This window comes from Amblyomma maculatum, chromosome 3 (genome assembly GCF_055883805.1).
Source record: "Amblyomma maculatum isolate TAMU_Amacu chromosome 3, ASM5588380v1, whole genome shotgun sequence".
Classification (NCBI taxonomy): Eukaryota; Metazoa; Arthropoda; class Arachnida; order Ixodida; family Ixodidae; genus Amblyomma; species Amblyomma maculatum.
In genome coordinates this window covers 171,980,915-171,995,229 of record NC_139346.1, presented here as the reverse complement: position 1 = coordinate 171,995,229, position 14,315 = coordinate 171,980,915, and the positions used below count along the sequence as shown (strand labels likewise).

The following is a 14,315-nucleotide window of genomic DNA, read 5'->3' as shown; positions in this document are numbered from 1 at the left end:
CTGAAACCGCGCATAAAGCTTGCGCACGGTTGTGCCTGTTGTCGTGTAGTAAGCCTTGAGGCGATTCTTGCTTTGGTCCTGTATGATGAAAAACCAGAATCGTCTGTGACAAGATTGAAGGAGCGAAAGACGCGAACGCCACTTTTCCGCCGAAGGCAGCGGTGGCGCCATGTAGCACCATTACAAAGACGTGCCATGCTTGTCAAGTAGCTTTCGAACCGTGGCGCTTTCCTCATGCGACGCCAGATGGCGCCACAGTTTCTTTCGCTGTAAACTACGTTGACTTCTTTTGCTCCTCAGTCTCGTCGCAGACAGTTCTTGGTTTTTTATCATGCGCGGCCAAACCACGTAAGAATCATGGTCAAACTTACCTCGCAGCAAAAGGGACAACAGCGCGCAAGCTTTGTGCGCGGTTTCAGAGCAAATGAGCCTTCGGTTGAGGCGGGAGAATTTTTTAAAACGTCTCCGATAAAGTTGCAAAACACTGTATACCACAAAGTTTCATTTACCGTTTAATAAACCAGGGCCAATTAGGTGTTATAAAAGGAAATTTTGCATGCAAAACAAACAAAAAAGTTTTAATATACCGGAGTTGACAAATGGAACAGTATGAAAACGGCTCCCAGGTATACAATGTTACTTATGGCATTTTTGAACAATATGTAGAGCCATACTGAAAATAGCGCCTACCTAGGCTTTGCTACGGCATCTTAATTTGAACAAGTGTTGATATTCGATAGTGACCGTCGAAGCAGGAAGGCGATCCCACTCGTCGGATGCGCGCGCTACAGAAGTTTAAAAAAAGCATTTGGCACACAGAATAAGACACGTACAGCCTCGTCCACTTCTACATATAGCATAGTCACTGCTTTTAAAGCTCCATTACATTCGAACTGTCCGCACAGTAAAGCTAACTGGCAGTCCATATGAAGCAGCACTTCCAGGTCCCTCTGTGCTTGCATCGCTTTGCATCGATATGCACCTGGGTTGGACGTAATGTTGCTTTGAAAGCAGTGACCGTGTTATAGCTAGAAGTGGATGACCCTGTACCTTATTAAGGCATTCTAGTCTGGGCCTAGATACCAAGGTAGTGAGACAAGTTTGCTGCATAAATACAGGTGATAGAATACGTTAAGAAAAAAGGCACAGGCAAAACATTCTGCGACATGATGACAAAGATGGGAAATGAAGTATATATTTTATTTTATTTGCACTAGAATCTGTGCTACAGTCAGAAATAACTGAAAGATTACAAATATTGTGAACCAATTCAAGAGATTGCGTTAAGTTTATTTAGTCCGGATCTCAAACTGACGCGGCGTGCTCGGGTTTGGGCCGTATATTAGACGCCTGTAGAAGTGTAGTTTTGCTAACAGAGTAAAGTGCTATAGAAAATTAGGGTTTCAAGTGACGCAGTATATTCGGTTAGCGTTACTATTTACATGCTCAGACGAGTGTTCAAGGTTAACTCAGAGGTAAAATATATACGCATGTTAAGGTATTGCACGAGCAGCTCTTGAATATTTATTGGTACAGTTGCTGACGTTTAGTTCACTTCATCACAAATTGCACCATATATCCTCGGTGATGTAGCTCGCAAAAATTTATTCCAAGTTGTATTGCGTCAAGCCTACTATGTTTACACATTATATGACTGCTCTTCGAAGGCAGAAACAGTGTTTCTTCAGACAGAATTCTAAAAGCACGAAACTTCAAAAATATATAGCGGTGATTTTGGCCTCGCATTAGAGATTGAACAACGAAAACACAATAACGCAAATAATTTGGCACCGCCTCTCTGGACATGGGATCTGTGAAATCTGAGTTTATCACATCGTTGCAACATAACGACCCGGACGCATACATAAGTGCATAAAAAGGGGGATTACGCTGTTTGATATGCAAAATAGCTTACCAATTATGCTCAGGAAATACAAATTGCAGGAATTGAGAGTGATATATCAAAATGTCATGACAAACAGGGTTTAAACCTAACTGAGTCTGAACAATATCAGCGAAGTGTTTGGCTGGCACATGCCGGCCAATATGCGACTCATATCAGGGTTTAAAAAGGAACATCAGACATCAGACTTGTCGCACTCTTATAACTTTAACGGCCGTCCTATCCTAGTTTCTCCGAATTCATCGTGAATACGAAACTTTACTTTTGTTTTGCCTTGTTCGTGGCCAAAAGTGGTTCGTTCACTGTTCCTGCACTACTGGAGCTTTTTAATGGCATTGTCTACAAATGTTTACTTAGGTCCCATGTTTCAAAATTCAATTCCAAAGTATTCGCAATTTTTAAATCAGAACATTGTCACGCTACTTGTAGTAGCCAAACAAACACGTCGGTACAGTTCAAAAGCTGCGAGTCACCAGTTTTATCAAGTATACCCTTCTTACGCTTAATGGTGGAAAGACGAACATTGGCATAAAGTGTGCAACTTACTAGACATTCATAGTTGGACAGAAATTAGTCCTGGTCTGAGGACAGATCCCGGCGCAGCTACCTGCCCAGTCAATCTACGTACAGCTAATGCCGACGGCTAGTACCTGGTAAGGCGAGGCCAAATCATATACAATTAAAAACGGTAATGGTTCATAGTGGGGTTCCCATTCATACATACGAAAACTGCAGTAACAGTATAAGGAGAATATACTTCTGAAGCGCGTGGGTCGGAAAGAAGCGGAGAAAAAAGAAATCTTCTGTTCAGGTCAGTACTGTATGACCTTGTGAAAAGGAGCACTTGTTTCACAGCAGTACATAGATTGGGTACGTTGTATACGTTTGTTCGTTAAAACGAAGGAAGGGGAGCTGAGCGGTTTTTGTAACAGAGGGGAAGTAACGGCATAGTTTCACGAGTACGCTTGCCCCTCGCAGGAGGTGGACTCCGTGGAGTCGTTGATCCAGCACGTGGGTGAGGTGGTGCGACGCTGCAACTACGTCCGCGCTTTCGTCGACTGGCCGAGGCACAGCCGCGTCTGCTCGCCCGTGTGGAACGCCTTCCAGGACCCAGTGGGCCTGACGACGTCAGCGCCCCTCGTGATCAGCCCGTCCTACTTCGATAACCCGACGTTCGACTACTTCCAGCTGGCCGCCTTTAGGAGGAAGAAGAAATAGACGCACGCAACGAAGAGCATAATCCCCCACGCTGCTCACAGCACTGCCAACGATGTACGACCTTTGTCAAAAGTCTTAGACGAGATACTTTTTCTCATGAGCCGCGTATTTGGACAGTTACGGCTCAGACGAAGTTTGAAAATTCTTGAGCGGTAGCGAATACTGTTCTTTACGTCTTTCGGGACTTTTCGGGCATCAGGAGAGTCGTAAGTGTACGGATGTGCTGCTCAAAAACAAACCCCCAGCCTCAAGAGTTTTGTCCAAGGTTGAACATTGTTTCAAAAGGGTTATTAATCTTATCTTTATTGTTTATAAAGAAGATACCATTTTACGCCCCGATAAATGTCAATTAAATGTTTAGGTATATATGTCAATGGGTATATTGGACATAGAATAGAGTGCAGCTTATCTACTGTCGCTATGCGGCTTGGTGAAATTCACCGGTACTTGCATTTGGTGCGGAGCTATGCACTGGGAGGGAATGACCTGGGATGTTTGCTGCCTGAGGTTCACAATGCAAATTATTCCAACCTTCATACAGTCTTGTTTGTTTGTGAGCGGTGCTGTGGTCTTCTCATTGTTGCTGTTTCCGCATGTTTTCTTTTTTCGTTACGTTACACTTCCATTTTTCTATGTTGCTGTTGTTTTTTCTTAAGCTGGCAATTACCTCTGTTTTCCGAACTATCCACCAGTCCAACTCTGTTAAAGAAATTGTACTGATCCGTATCATCAATAACTTTAAATAGTTCTACTGTACCACCTGTTTTATACTGCATCCCAGATCTGTGCTCGAAGGTTGTGTACGCACCTTGAGAAGGTGTATGCTGGAAGGAGCAATCTGGAGGGGCTCGAAATGGACGGGAGGCAATGGAATGGGCGATGGCTGCAGCGAATCTCATTATAAAGCTGTTACTTCATATTCTAATCACTGCTAGTACGTTTTCTATGACGTGTATCATGTGCCATCCTGCACGTAGCTTTAAACGTACTGAACACGAAGATACCTTACACCATTATTGATAACTAATATAATATATATAACGCATAGGACGATGACCGAATCGTCGTGTATTTTGCTCAATGTAACACTTTTACTCACGATTTGTACTTTTTGCATTGTACCTGTATGTGTGCCATATACGCAGGTGTGCAATGATTTTAGTTTGCAACAAACCTGTCTGTGCTAAATTTACATGCTTCAGCTAACCATGAGAATTCATTTTAAAAAAAAATTACGTGTGTTCAGACTCTGTCGTGACCTGACAACGTTGACGTGTTCATGTGGCCATCTTTGTCTTCGTGTGTTCTATTGCTGGTCGTGCTGTTACAATAGCGCTTTTCTTTTATTATTGTGACGTTGCGTGAACACGGAGCTGCCAACCCCAAGCGTGAGTGAATAGCATTTGGTACCTATCACGGAACTTGCACTTCCAAACGACTGTGCCTATCATTACCCCTCTTTTCTCAGAGTGCTTTTTCTGAAGTTGCTCAAGGCACGTGATAACTTTGACGGGTCATTGAAGCAGTTAAGTTAATCTGCTATTATTGGTTGTGATATGGTCGCCACGTTACTCCTCATCGGCTTTTTTGCCGAGATTAAAGTCACGGCGCACCGCCACTAGTTATTGTAGTTGGTCTTTCACGGGCATTCTTCCAGAAGGCTTTCAGCTGAAAAGAGGCTGTGTGATATCTGCAAGTTTTATACAAGATGATAAATTAATGAGTAAGTAACAGTTACAAAGGCATTCCTTCAAACCTCGGAATAGTTTTACATTTTTCCGATGGATTTGTTTTTATGCATCAAATATTGAACAATGTGCTATGTTTCCTTTTAACGTATATGGAAGTCTAAATCTGAATTTTCTTGCCACGGATATGTTAGAGTAGATTTAAGTGTATAAGTCAGAGACATATAATAAATTCGATATAGTATTCCTGTATCTCGAGAATGAGTTACTGAAGCACTGAACTGAACGATGAGTAGTTGCTTCCTAGTTGATGCCATTATAATTTGTCTGTCATTTCGGCATGAACGCTCTACACCCGCAAAAAAGTTCACCCTGCGATTTTGCCTCTTCCGAAAGCGACGAGTTCTCAAAAATGCCCATGGTTCCCCAGATCGCCGAGAGATGGGGCTTAATACATGATATGCATATAGTAACTCTAGATATGCATGTGTTTGGAGCGCCATGGTGTACCATTTTACTTTGCAAGAGAGCATATGATCCGCGCGCCTAGTTATTACCTAATGGTTACCAGAATACTCAGAAGGTTACAGAAAGCACGTCGCCCGAACAGGTCGCAGCCGATTGCCGTCAACATTTTTTTCGCCCTCTGCCTGAACAATATCATAAATGCAGAGAGAGAAAGGAGCACCGAATAATCCATTCCACACTGCTAAAACTACATATAATGCGTATAAATTCCCTGAGCTGTAATTTGACGATTAAAAAAAAGAAACTAAGGAATGATAATTACCGAAAAGCTGAGTTTCGTGCTTTTTTTTTTTTTTTTTTAACGAACATGTACAAAATGTTTTCAGAGTACAAAAAATGTAAAGATGGTGTGCCCCTCACAGCGCGACTAACATTTCTGTTCGTGACGTGTGTAAAAGTTTGCTTTTACCCAAAATACTTTGTTACAACAAAAGTCCTGCTGCTGTTTGTGCGGCTTTAATACTGCACCCTGTTGTTATCCCCGTACAGAAAGTTTTCAGAGTACAAAAAACTGCAATGATGATATGCCCTTCGCAATGTGAATAACATTTCATGTTCGTGACGCATACAAACGTTTACTTTTACACGAAATATTTTTTTTTATTACAAAAGTCGTGCTGCTGTTTGTGCGGCTTTAATACTCCACCCTGTTGTTATCTTCGAATTTATGCGTGCCATATTCTGCATCTTTTGGATGCATTCACAGAATACATTCATTCGTGCCATGCTGTAAGCTTCTTGCTTAGAGTCTTTCTCGTGCCAGAAAAAACGTGCCATGCATTTTGTGCCATTGATTCTGCTGTATTCCTCATACAAATTAATAAACAATTTTGTTCGCCTTTTTAGATGTGTGCGTCGTTTGCTATTCAACTCCACACAATCAGTACGTGGGAGCATACCCGCAGCTGGTCTGTTTTTATTCCACGTCAGGAAAGGCAGAATTATCCGAAAGAGTCGAATTTTTTTTTTTTAATCTAAGAAGTTTTATTGCTGAAGAGTTATGAACTTATAAGCGCATTGATGCGCCTAACCATACCAGTTTAAATGCTCATTATTAAGTATTAGTTAACCAGCTTTTTAGTTAACAAATCTTGTCTATTTTCGAATTTCCGTCACTACTTACTGAAATGGTGAGCAGAAAACAGTGTACTTTTAGCTAAAATTAAGTAACCTTTTTTTTCTTTTTTAGACGTTGTTGCCAAACGTTTCTGAAGGGGCCTGTACGACAAGTGACGCGACAACGTTAACAGAGACCTTCAGTACAACGCAGACGATCTAACGTAGACGTACAACGATTATCCGAGCGCTTCCTGCGCATGAGCAGTGGCAAGGTAGGGCAAGGTGCGGCCACTTATAGTACGCCTGCACATTGATATGCGCTGCACTGAAAGCCTTTTCAGTGGTGCTTCTCCAGTCTATGCTCTTTACCGTACACGGTCGTAAGGGAAAGACAACCTGACATTAAAAAATTACGAGGGACTTTAGCGGCTAAAGTAGTGAAAGGCGAAAGCCTGAGTGCCGCATTCTGCTACGCAACTGACACTGATTAGCGATTAATTAATTGCATATTAATTCATTACTAATGAATTACCTAATTCGTAATTAATTAGTAACTATTAATTTGATCATTGATTGCCATATGGCCATATAAGGCACGCATTCGTGCGTACTCTGGTGTTATTCTGTGATTGGTCGAGACCTCTATGACGTCATCCCGCCTCGCCCAATCAGAGCCTGCGCAAAGAGGGATACTTTGTCGACGACAGCATGAGCCATTAAAGGGTTTCGCCTTAATATAAAGCCCCGCTTTAACCAAGCTGTGTGGAAATGCTTGCGAAAAGCATTGAGGTACCGTATCTGACTCGAGATCCAAGGATCCTGATGGGTTTGATTATTATATTGCCTTTATTTCAAAGCAGAATCCCCCACCGCAGTGGTCCAGTGCGACTGCTGAACCCAAGGAGGTGGGCTCGATCCCGGCTGTCGCGGCCGCTTTTCGATGGAGGCTAAAAGCAAGCAACCCATGCATGCAGTCTAAATTTCCGGGGCACTTCACTAGGATGTCGCTAATAGCTTGAGTCACATTGGGAAGTTAAACGGTGCAAGCCAAACCAAAGGAGAAGGCCAGACACGCCATGCATGAGGTCTCATGATGCCACGCACACCGCCAGCCAATCAGAGCCAAAAGCATACCCGTGATTTATTGTTCGCAACATCCACACCGAACCTTCTAGAGTAAAAACATTTAATGTTATTACGTTAAAAAAAAATGAAGAGGTATAACTATCCTTAAACTAAGCTTCACGAGCGTAAGCCATCGGCGCTGCCGTTTCGACCTTGGCTCACTTCTTTGCTTACTTAGTAAGCTTCTCGGTAACGGGAGTCTGGCTTCTCGTTGTTCGATGATCTCGGCAGCCTGTCTCAGTCTTGAGCGAGAGTGGCGTCCTCTACGCCACGCGGCCTTTTTATCATGCCGCCTGGAGGATTCGTCCGACACTACGCTCGCGGACCTCGCCCGCACTCACTCAAATGGCGTATGTGTTAAATGAAGGATTGAGCGTCGCAAATGAAACTTCATGAAAACGACGATGTTCACTGCACAGCGCATGTGTGTTGCAGTTGGAACTTGATGAAGCGAGATATCGTTTACTGCACAGAGCGAGAGTACGTTGCAATTTTACACGAGGCGATATCATAGTGCTCTCGTGTGTGGGGCAGGGAAGCTGACTTGTTCGTTCTGTGCGGGCTCGAAATCAAGTCGAGGCAATGTTTTAAGGCGAAAACCTTTTTTAGACTCATGGAACGAAATCCCGTGCTCGAGGGTTGTGCTCGAGATGTGTACGGGATCGGTGCATCGGATCTGCGCTAATGTATCACTTGTCAGCTATGCTGATGACGTCATCAGAAAAGTTAAAATCCTCCCTCGTATCCCCAGCCGAGCGCTTTAACCAACTGCGCCTGGGATCGTGAAATGCACTTCATAATTCTCCTTATCTACCGTGAGGATGATAGTATATAGCGATGACAATGATGCTGCAATTACTGATTATGATGGCAGTAACAATGATAATGACGGTACATTTATTGATAATGATAATGAGAGAAAACGTAATGCACCGGGTACAGCAACAACACTCCGGCTTCCGTATTTCTGCAGTGTAGATCCCCAGTTATCTCGTTTTTTTTTTTTTTTTTTTTTTTTTTTTGCGGCGCAGCTGTGGCGTGGCGCAGGTGATATTAGCTCTTGTGCAGTACCTATCTTGCACAGCTGGATTACCTTACAGAATGAAGATGACGATGTTTGCATCAAAGCTCGAGAGTTCAAGGTGAAATGTTCGGAGCCAAAGGAGTAGTGTTTAGCATTGGAGATGTAGGACTTACGCTCTAAGAATCACTTATGTAGACTAAGTTTATTGAAATTAAAGCAATCATTTATTCGGCGCACTTCAATCTAAGTACTACTTCCAATTTTCTATTAGATTTGCATCAAACTATTAGTGCGCCGAATAAAAAAAAAACAGTGCACTTTTAATTCGCGAACTGAAGTAGAACGTGGAAGCCAAAATATGTTTATGCACTAATACCAAATAAAATATGTGAGTTCGGTCCTTTCGTCCTTCTGTCCTTCTGAGAAATTTATTCTCAGAATGACAGAACTCACATAATTTACCCGTTTAAGGTACATTGCATACCTGTCCAAACAGTCTATTGTTAGACATTTGTGTTGCCAGCCATAGCCAGTGAAAATCAACGAAAAACTGCGGTGACTTCAGAAAAATTTGGCCTCTGGGATACGGGGCCAATTTGGCAACACAGAACTACATTCATGGAAAAAAGTATTTTTACGTTTTTGGGGCATGAAAGCGTCCAACACTGCTACATGGCATACAAGTCTTATTTCAGATCAAAATTCAAAATAGAGGCCATCTAAAAGTATACATGGGTATGTTGTCAGACCAGAGATTCAATGGGTCGCTGAGGGCACGGTTGCCATTTCGCTCTTCCGCCTGAACGGAGCTCGGCCGTTCCATGTAACCTCCTGATGCCACACAACCTGCGGACCAGTTAATGCCGCCCATGTCACCGACATAACGTACCAAAGGAATACTTGATATTTTTTACTCACAGCACCGACAATACTGACAGCGGATCTTGAAGAGAGCGACGCTCTAAAATTTATTTATTTATTTATTTATTTATTTATTTATTTATTTATTTATTTATTTATTTATTTATTTATTTATTTATTTATTTCAGATATTGACAATCCCACTTGAATTTTTACAGGATGGGCCTATAAATAAACGAACATTTTTATACAAATAGCTAGGCTTATATACTTTCAAGTACAATGCTACTTACAAATTACATGAGTATGGAAGAAAATACAGGTAACACGTAAAAAAAATGCTTTATACAGAACATCTGGTAGGAAATTGTGCACAGATATTTCAGGACGAACAAAAGTAAGACAGAAGCAGCTAACACATGTCTGACTGCCTCCCTACCCCCTCCCCATTTGTACTTTTTCTTTTTCAGTAAAACTCTCACGGTGAGGGCAGAGCTCCTTCCGTCATAGCTTCATACTTTTCTTTCTCCGACTATGTGGAGCCAACTGTACCCGTGGCGCCGTCTGTCGGTCTTCCTGAACAATCACTGTAGGGGGCCACAGCTGCGATGCGTGCACGGCCGAGCTGACGAGCTGACAAAGTGGCGCGCCGCGCTTGCTGCTCGCTTCTGGCTCGGCCGCGATGCGTACTTGACCAGACTGCATGAAGAAGCTAAAATATAGGCATAACATTTGATTTGAGAAATTATCATCTTTATCTGGCATGCAGCTTTCACTGAAACGAATGATTGTGTTTTTCTCAGCAATGTAATATGCCTCCTGGCTGTGAAACAGGCTTAGATTGAAAATAAACTTTACTGGTAGGTGTAGTGATCCTCTCTACTTACAGTTCACCAAGGAGCACAATAACGAAATTTTTGCACAACTGCCTTTTTCAAAAGGTCCTGCTTGTTGCCCGTTTTTACTTGTTTTCTGAAGTCTGGTCAAGAACTGTTATTACTAATAAAAATATACACCCTCTCAGTAGCCAGCAGCTCGTGAATTCTGTGGAGGTAAATATGCGGTACATCCCTATACTGCACACATATATACTGTACACTGTTTTTGTGTGTACACTGAGATCCCTATTGTGTGAAAAAGGGTAGCAAAGAAAGCGGTAAAGTATGACGGATACCTCATATATATATATATATATATATATATATATATATATATATATATATATATATATATATATATATATAGTGTTTTGTTATAATACTGTGAATCCGCAATATGGGTAAAAGAATTCCAATGATTCCTTTTGAGGGTGTAAAAGCTGTCCCATATTTTACTCCTTTTAAAACCTTTTGGGATCCGTCCAGCTAAATGCTTTTTAGGCGGGAGTAAAAATATTCCCCCAATTTACAACTTTCAAGAATAAATGAGGGCGATTAAAATTCTCCTTCAAAACCACCTTTTCAAGCAGCGAATTTGCGGCATTGAGAGTCTGGCACAGAGTTTTGCAGTGTTCCAAACGTCTTTAGTTGGCTTGGTTTTTTGAGAAAGGAAGAAGCAGTATATCTCCCACTTCTCGGTGGACACCCACACTTACAATGAACGGCGTACAATTGGAGGTACATATGCCGCCGGTTCGAATCCCTATGGAAAACAAAACTCCAACTTGACTAGTAGATGGGGAACAGAAATCTTCTGACCCTACCCTACGAAATCTCGAGCGTATTTTTTGTCGACACTTTGAGCAACTCAGGGTTACGGCGACGCCTTCTTCGCCGAAGATGCTGCTTACGCTTCGCCCCAAAAATATGTAAACATCAGTTTCTCTCGGAACTTGTCCCTGTATGCATTTTTAAGGGTCCAGCAATCACGTTGGTGGTTGACACATAGATCTCTGTATTGTTCCAACCTGCAGAGCTCTACAGGTTTGTTAGGACAGAGATGAGCACCACAGCAAATTTGTGGAGCATGTTCGATCAAGACTCCTTTCGTAATTGTAATACACTGCCGTTCTGTTGTATAATTCATGCCGTAAAAAGCAAATATGGCTTCACTCACATCACGAGTTTAGGCCAAAATGACATCTGTGAGGTATATATAGCGACGCTTCGTGGTATTCTCGAAAATATGTATGAAACTCGCTAAGGGTGCAAGTGTACAGTTACACTTATCAACGCTACAATTATTTCGAATTATTTCCTGATACCCTCGATATCTACAGCACCCTGGTGCAAGACGACCGGATTCTCTATATAGAAAAATTATGGGGCACACACGTAAGCTTCACCTTTAAGGGCATGACACGATTATAGGCTACCAACCCACATATAAAGACAGGGCCGCTTTAACAAAGCCATATGAGCATGCCTGCGGGGCTTATATGGGTGACACACGTGCCTCTCGACCTCCAGAAGCACTGGAAGGTCGATTCTTATTCCGCGTTGCCACCTCAACTGACTAGCCCGAGTTGGCAGATCCTCCCAACTTTCTGATATTTTATGATCTCGTTGAGTCGCACAAACTATAACGGTTAATCAGTGCTCGGCCATGTCAGCTGCCAGTTACCACATGCCGCTCGCAAGACCGGCACTGAAGCATGCATGACTTCCGGCGTAACATTCCCTTTAACGCTATCGCGTTAAATAAGTGTGACAAGCAAAGGCATACTGGGGCATATAGCGCTTAACAGAGTCCTGTACGGGACGGGTGGCGAAGGTTTCCTTCACGCCCTGGTCGGGCGTAAACTGTCTATTACGTTCGGACCCGGCGCGACAAGCTGAGCGGACGCGGTAGCGTTCAAGGCCTCGATCTCTTTAGAAAATCCGGCGTCGACGACTGTGTTGTCAGCGTCGAGAAATCCAAGATATGTCTTTGGCAGGAAGTAGTTGTTAGGCGACATGACCATGCACTGACTGGTCATCGGGTTGATTGACGACACGAGATGACATGGCCAGGCCGAGCAACTCGGGCTTTGCCTTTGAGGTAGAAGGGTGAGATTGGAATCCAGCTTCCCAGGGCTCTTGGATGAAAAATCAGACACGCAGCCCTACAGGTGACATAGCTAGCACTTTCGTATTACATAGGGTTAAAGCGGGCGCAACATCTTTCCACAAGAAGTGTCCGCCTCATCTGTCTTGACTAATGAGCTGTTTAACCTTTAAGAAGAAAAAGACCAACCCCCGTTAGGAACTGAGAGAGAGAGAGAGCAGAACTTTTTATTTATTCCAGCGGATGAAGAGGCTCCGGCCCTCCGTCGCTTGGGATGGATGGCGGGTGCCCCGCCTCAGACGCAGGCCGACAGACGTTGTTGGCCGGCGGCGTCCCAGACCAGCTGGATGGCGGCTAGCTGGAACCCAGGGTCCGAGCAGCGCAGCATGGTCTCCCGGAGTTGCGGCGTCAGATTTAGACACCCCCCCCCCCCCCCCTCTAGGAACCGAACTTCTACTCATCCGATAAGCAGCCGAATGCGCTAACCAACTACGCCACGACGGGCACGTGAAAAACATATATTGGTGACTCGTTTCTAGCTTTCTTGCCGTCTCCATGGCAACGAAGGGGGCGCGATGACGACGGCTTCACCCTCGTCTCCAGGAGGGAGCGTGGTGCACGCCATCTTCCGCCAGCTATAAAGACTAAGCGGCACAAGAAGCGCGAGCCATCGCCGCCAAGTGGAGCTACTCATCTCGAATCCGGCACGGAAGAAGCCGCTCTCTTGTCCTGTGTCATCGGCGTAGTTCCATCAAATAAGCCCTACAGAAAAACTAGCTCCTGTTTTCGCCTTCTTATTTTCTTCAGGAATTAGTTTTCTGTGTCGGGTGGTTTTTTACGTATTGGGGTATCTTAAGACTGTATGCCAGTGAATATCCGAAAGCAAGGCACAAATTTGTGCTATGTCGGCGCACATGAAAGAAGACCCAGATTGTCGAAATTTCTGGAACGCTTCACTATATATATATACGGCGTCTCTCATAACCCGAGTCGCTTTTGGGCGGTAAACGCTACAAACTAAATAAAATTACAATCAATGAAGTAGACGTCTTTCTTCTGAAAAAGAAAAATCCTGTTTCAAACTATTTATGAATTTCTCCAAGTGTTCGCTGACACCCCAATTATGTATTAGATACCCTAATATTAAGTTTGCTGATATTTATGAATTAAACATGCCGTTTTAAGCAGTATTGGCCATGCTACACTGCTTCCTATCTTTTGCACTTTACGATCCCTTTTGGGGCAACTTCGTGTAACGATTTCACGGTTTTTTTTTTTTTTTTTTGTGGGAGAATCTGCTTTGAGATGAAATGTGTCGGCGTGCAGCTGTTTCATATTGCTTGCAAATGAGAACGAGTCATGGCAGCAGACCTGGGGCTGAGTGAAACGACTTCGAGCTCGGCATTTGGCAAGCTGTTGAGCACGACTTAATACATAGGTATGTAGCCTGGTGGCCCTCTCCACACTGCCCTGCCAGTTGGAACTTGCCTATCGACCAGGCCAGCTCATCAACGCCAGCTGCCGCTTTTTGACTCCCCGCTGTTCCTGTCAACGCAACCAGCCTGTCAGACTGCGAGGAGCCAGTAGTATTTCAGATTTCCAGGGGCTATGGTTGACATCGTCGTTTGAGCTGATCAACAGTTGATGGAAAATACACTAAGGCATTAAGGATGATGGAAAATACAATTTCATCGGACACCTCTTAGAAATAGTGTCCGGAGCCACCCTGACTAAAGCGATATAAGCGTCGTATTATTTTTTTTTTTATCGCCAGTCATTACGGCGTAGACTTGCAATACCATAACATTTGCTATAAGCTGTTTCTATCACAGTTCTGAGCTACTTCTGACCGATTTTGAATTTTTATGTTTGTGTCCTATTACGATTTTGTGCTATTCTAAGATATTTTCTTCCTATGTTACTT

The 14,315-nt window shown here is 43.3% G+C and overlaps 1 protein-coding gene across 2 annotated transcripts in view; it reads left to right on the top strand.

The window, feature by feature from the left end:
- Nucleotides 1-6,182, top strand: part of LOC146196938 (carbonic anhydrase 7-like) — a 110,640-nt gene extending 104,458 nt beyond the window's left edge. The window contains exon 9 of one of the 2 annotated variants that reach the window (XM_084598659.1): nucleotides 2,882-6,182. In XM_084598659.1, the coding sequence (XP_084454785.1) occupies nucleotides 2,882-3,121 (240 nt within the window). In that variant the 3' untranslated portion in view covers nucleotides 3,122-6,182. The remainder of the gene's footprint in view (nucleotides 1-2,881) is intronic. The other variant, XM_084598658.1, reaches the window with a different exon arrangement.
- Nucleotides 6,183-14,315: the final 8,133 nt, after the last annotated feature.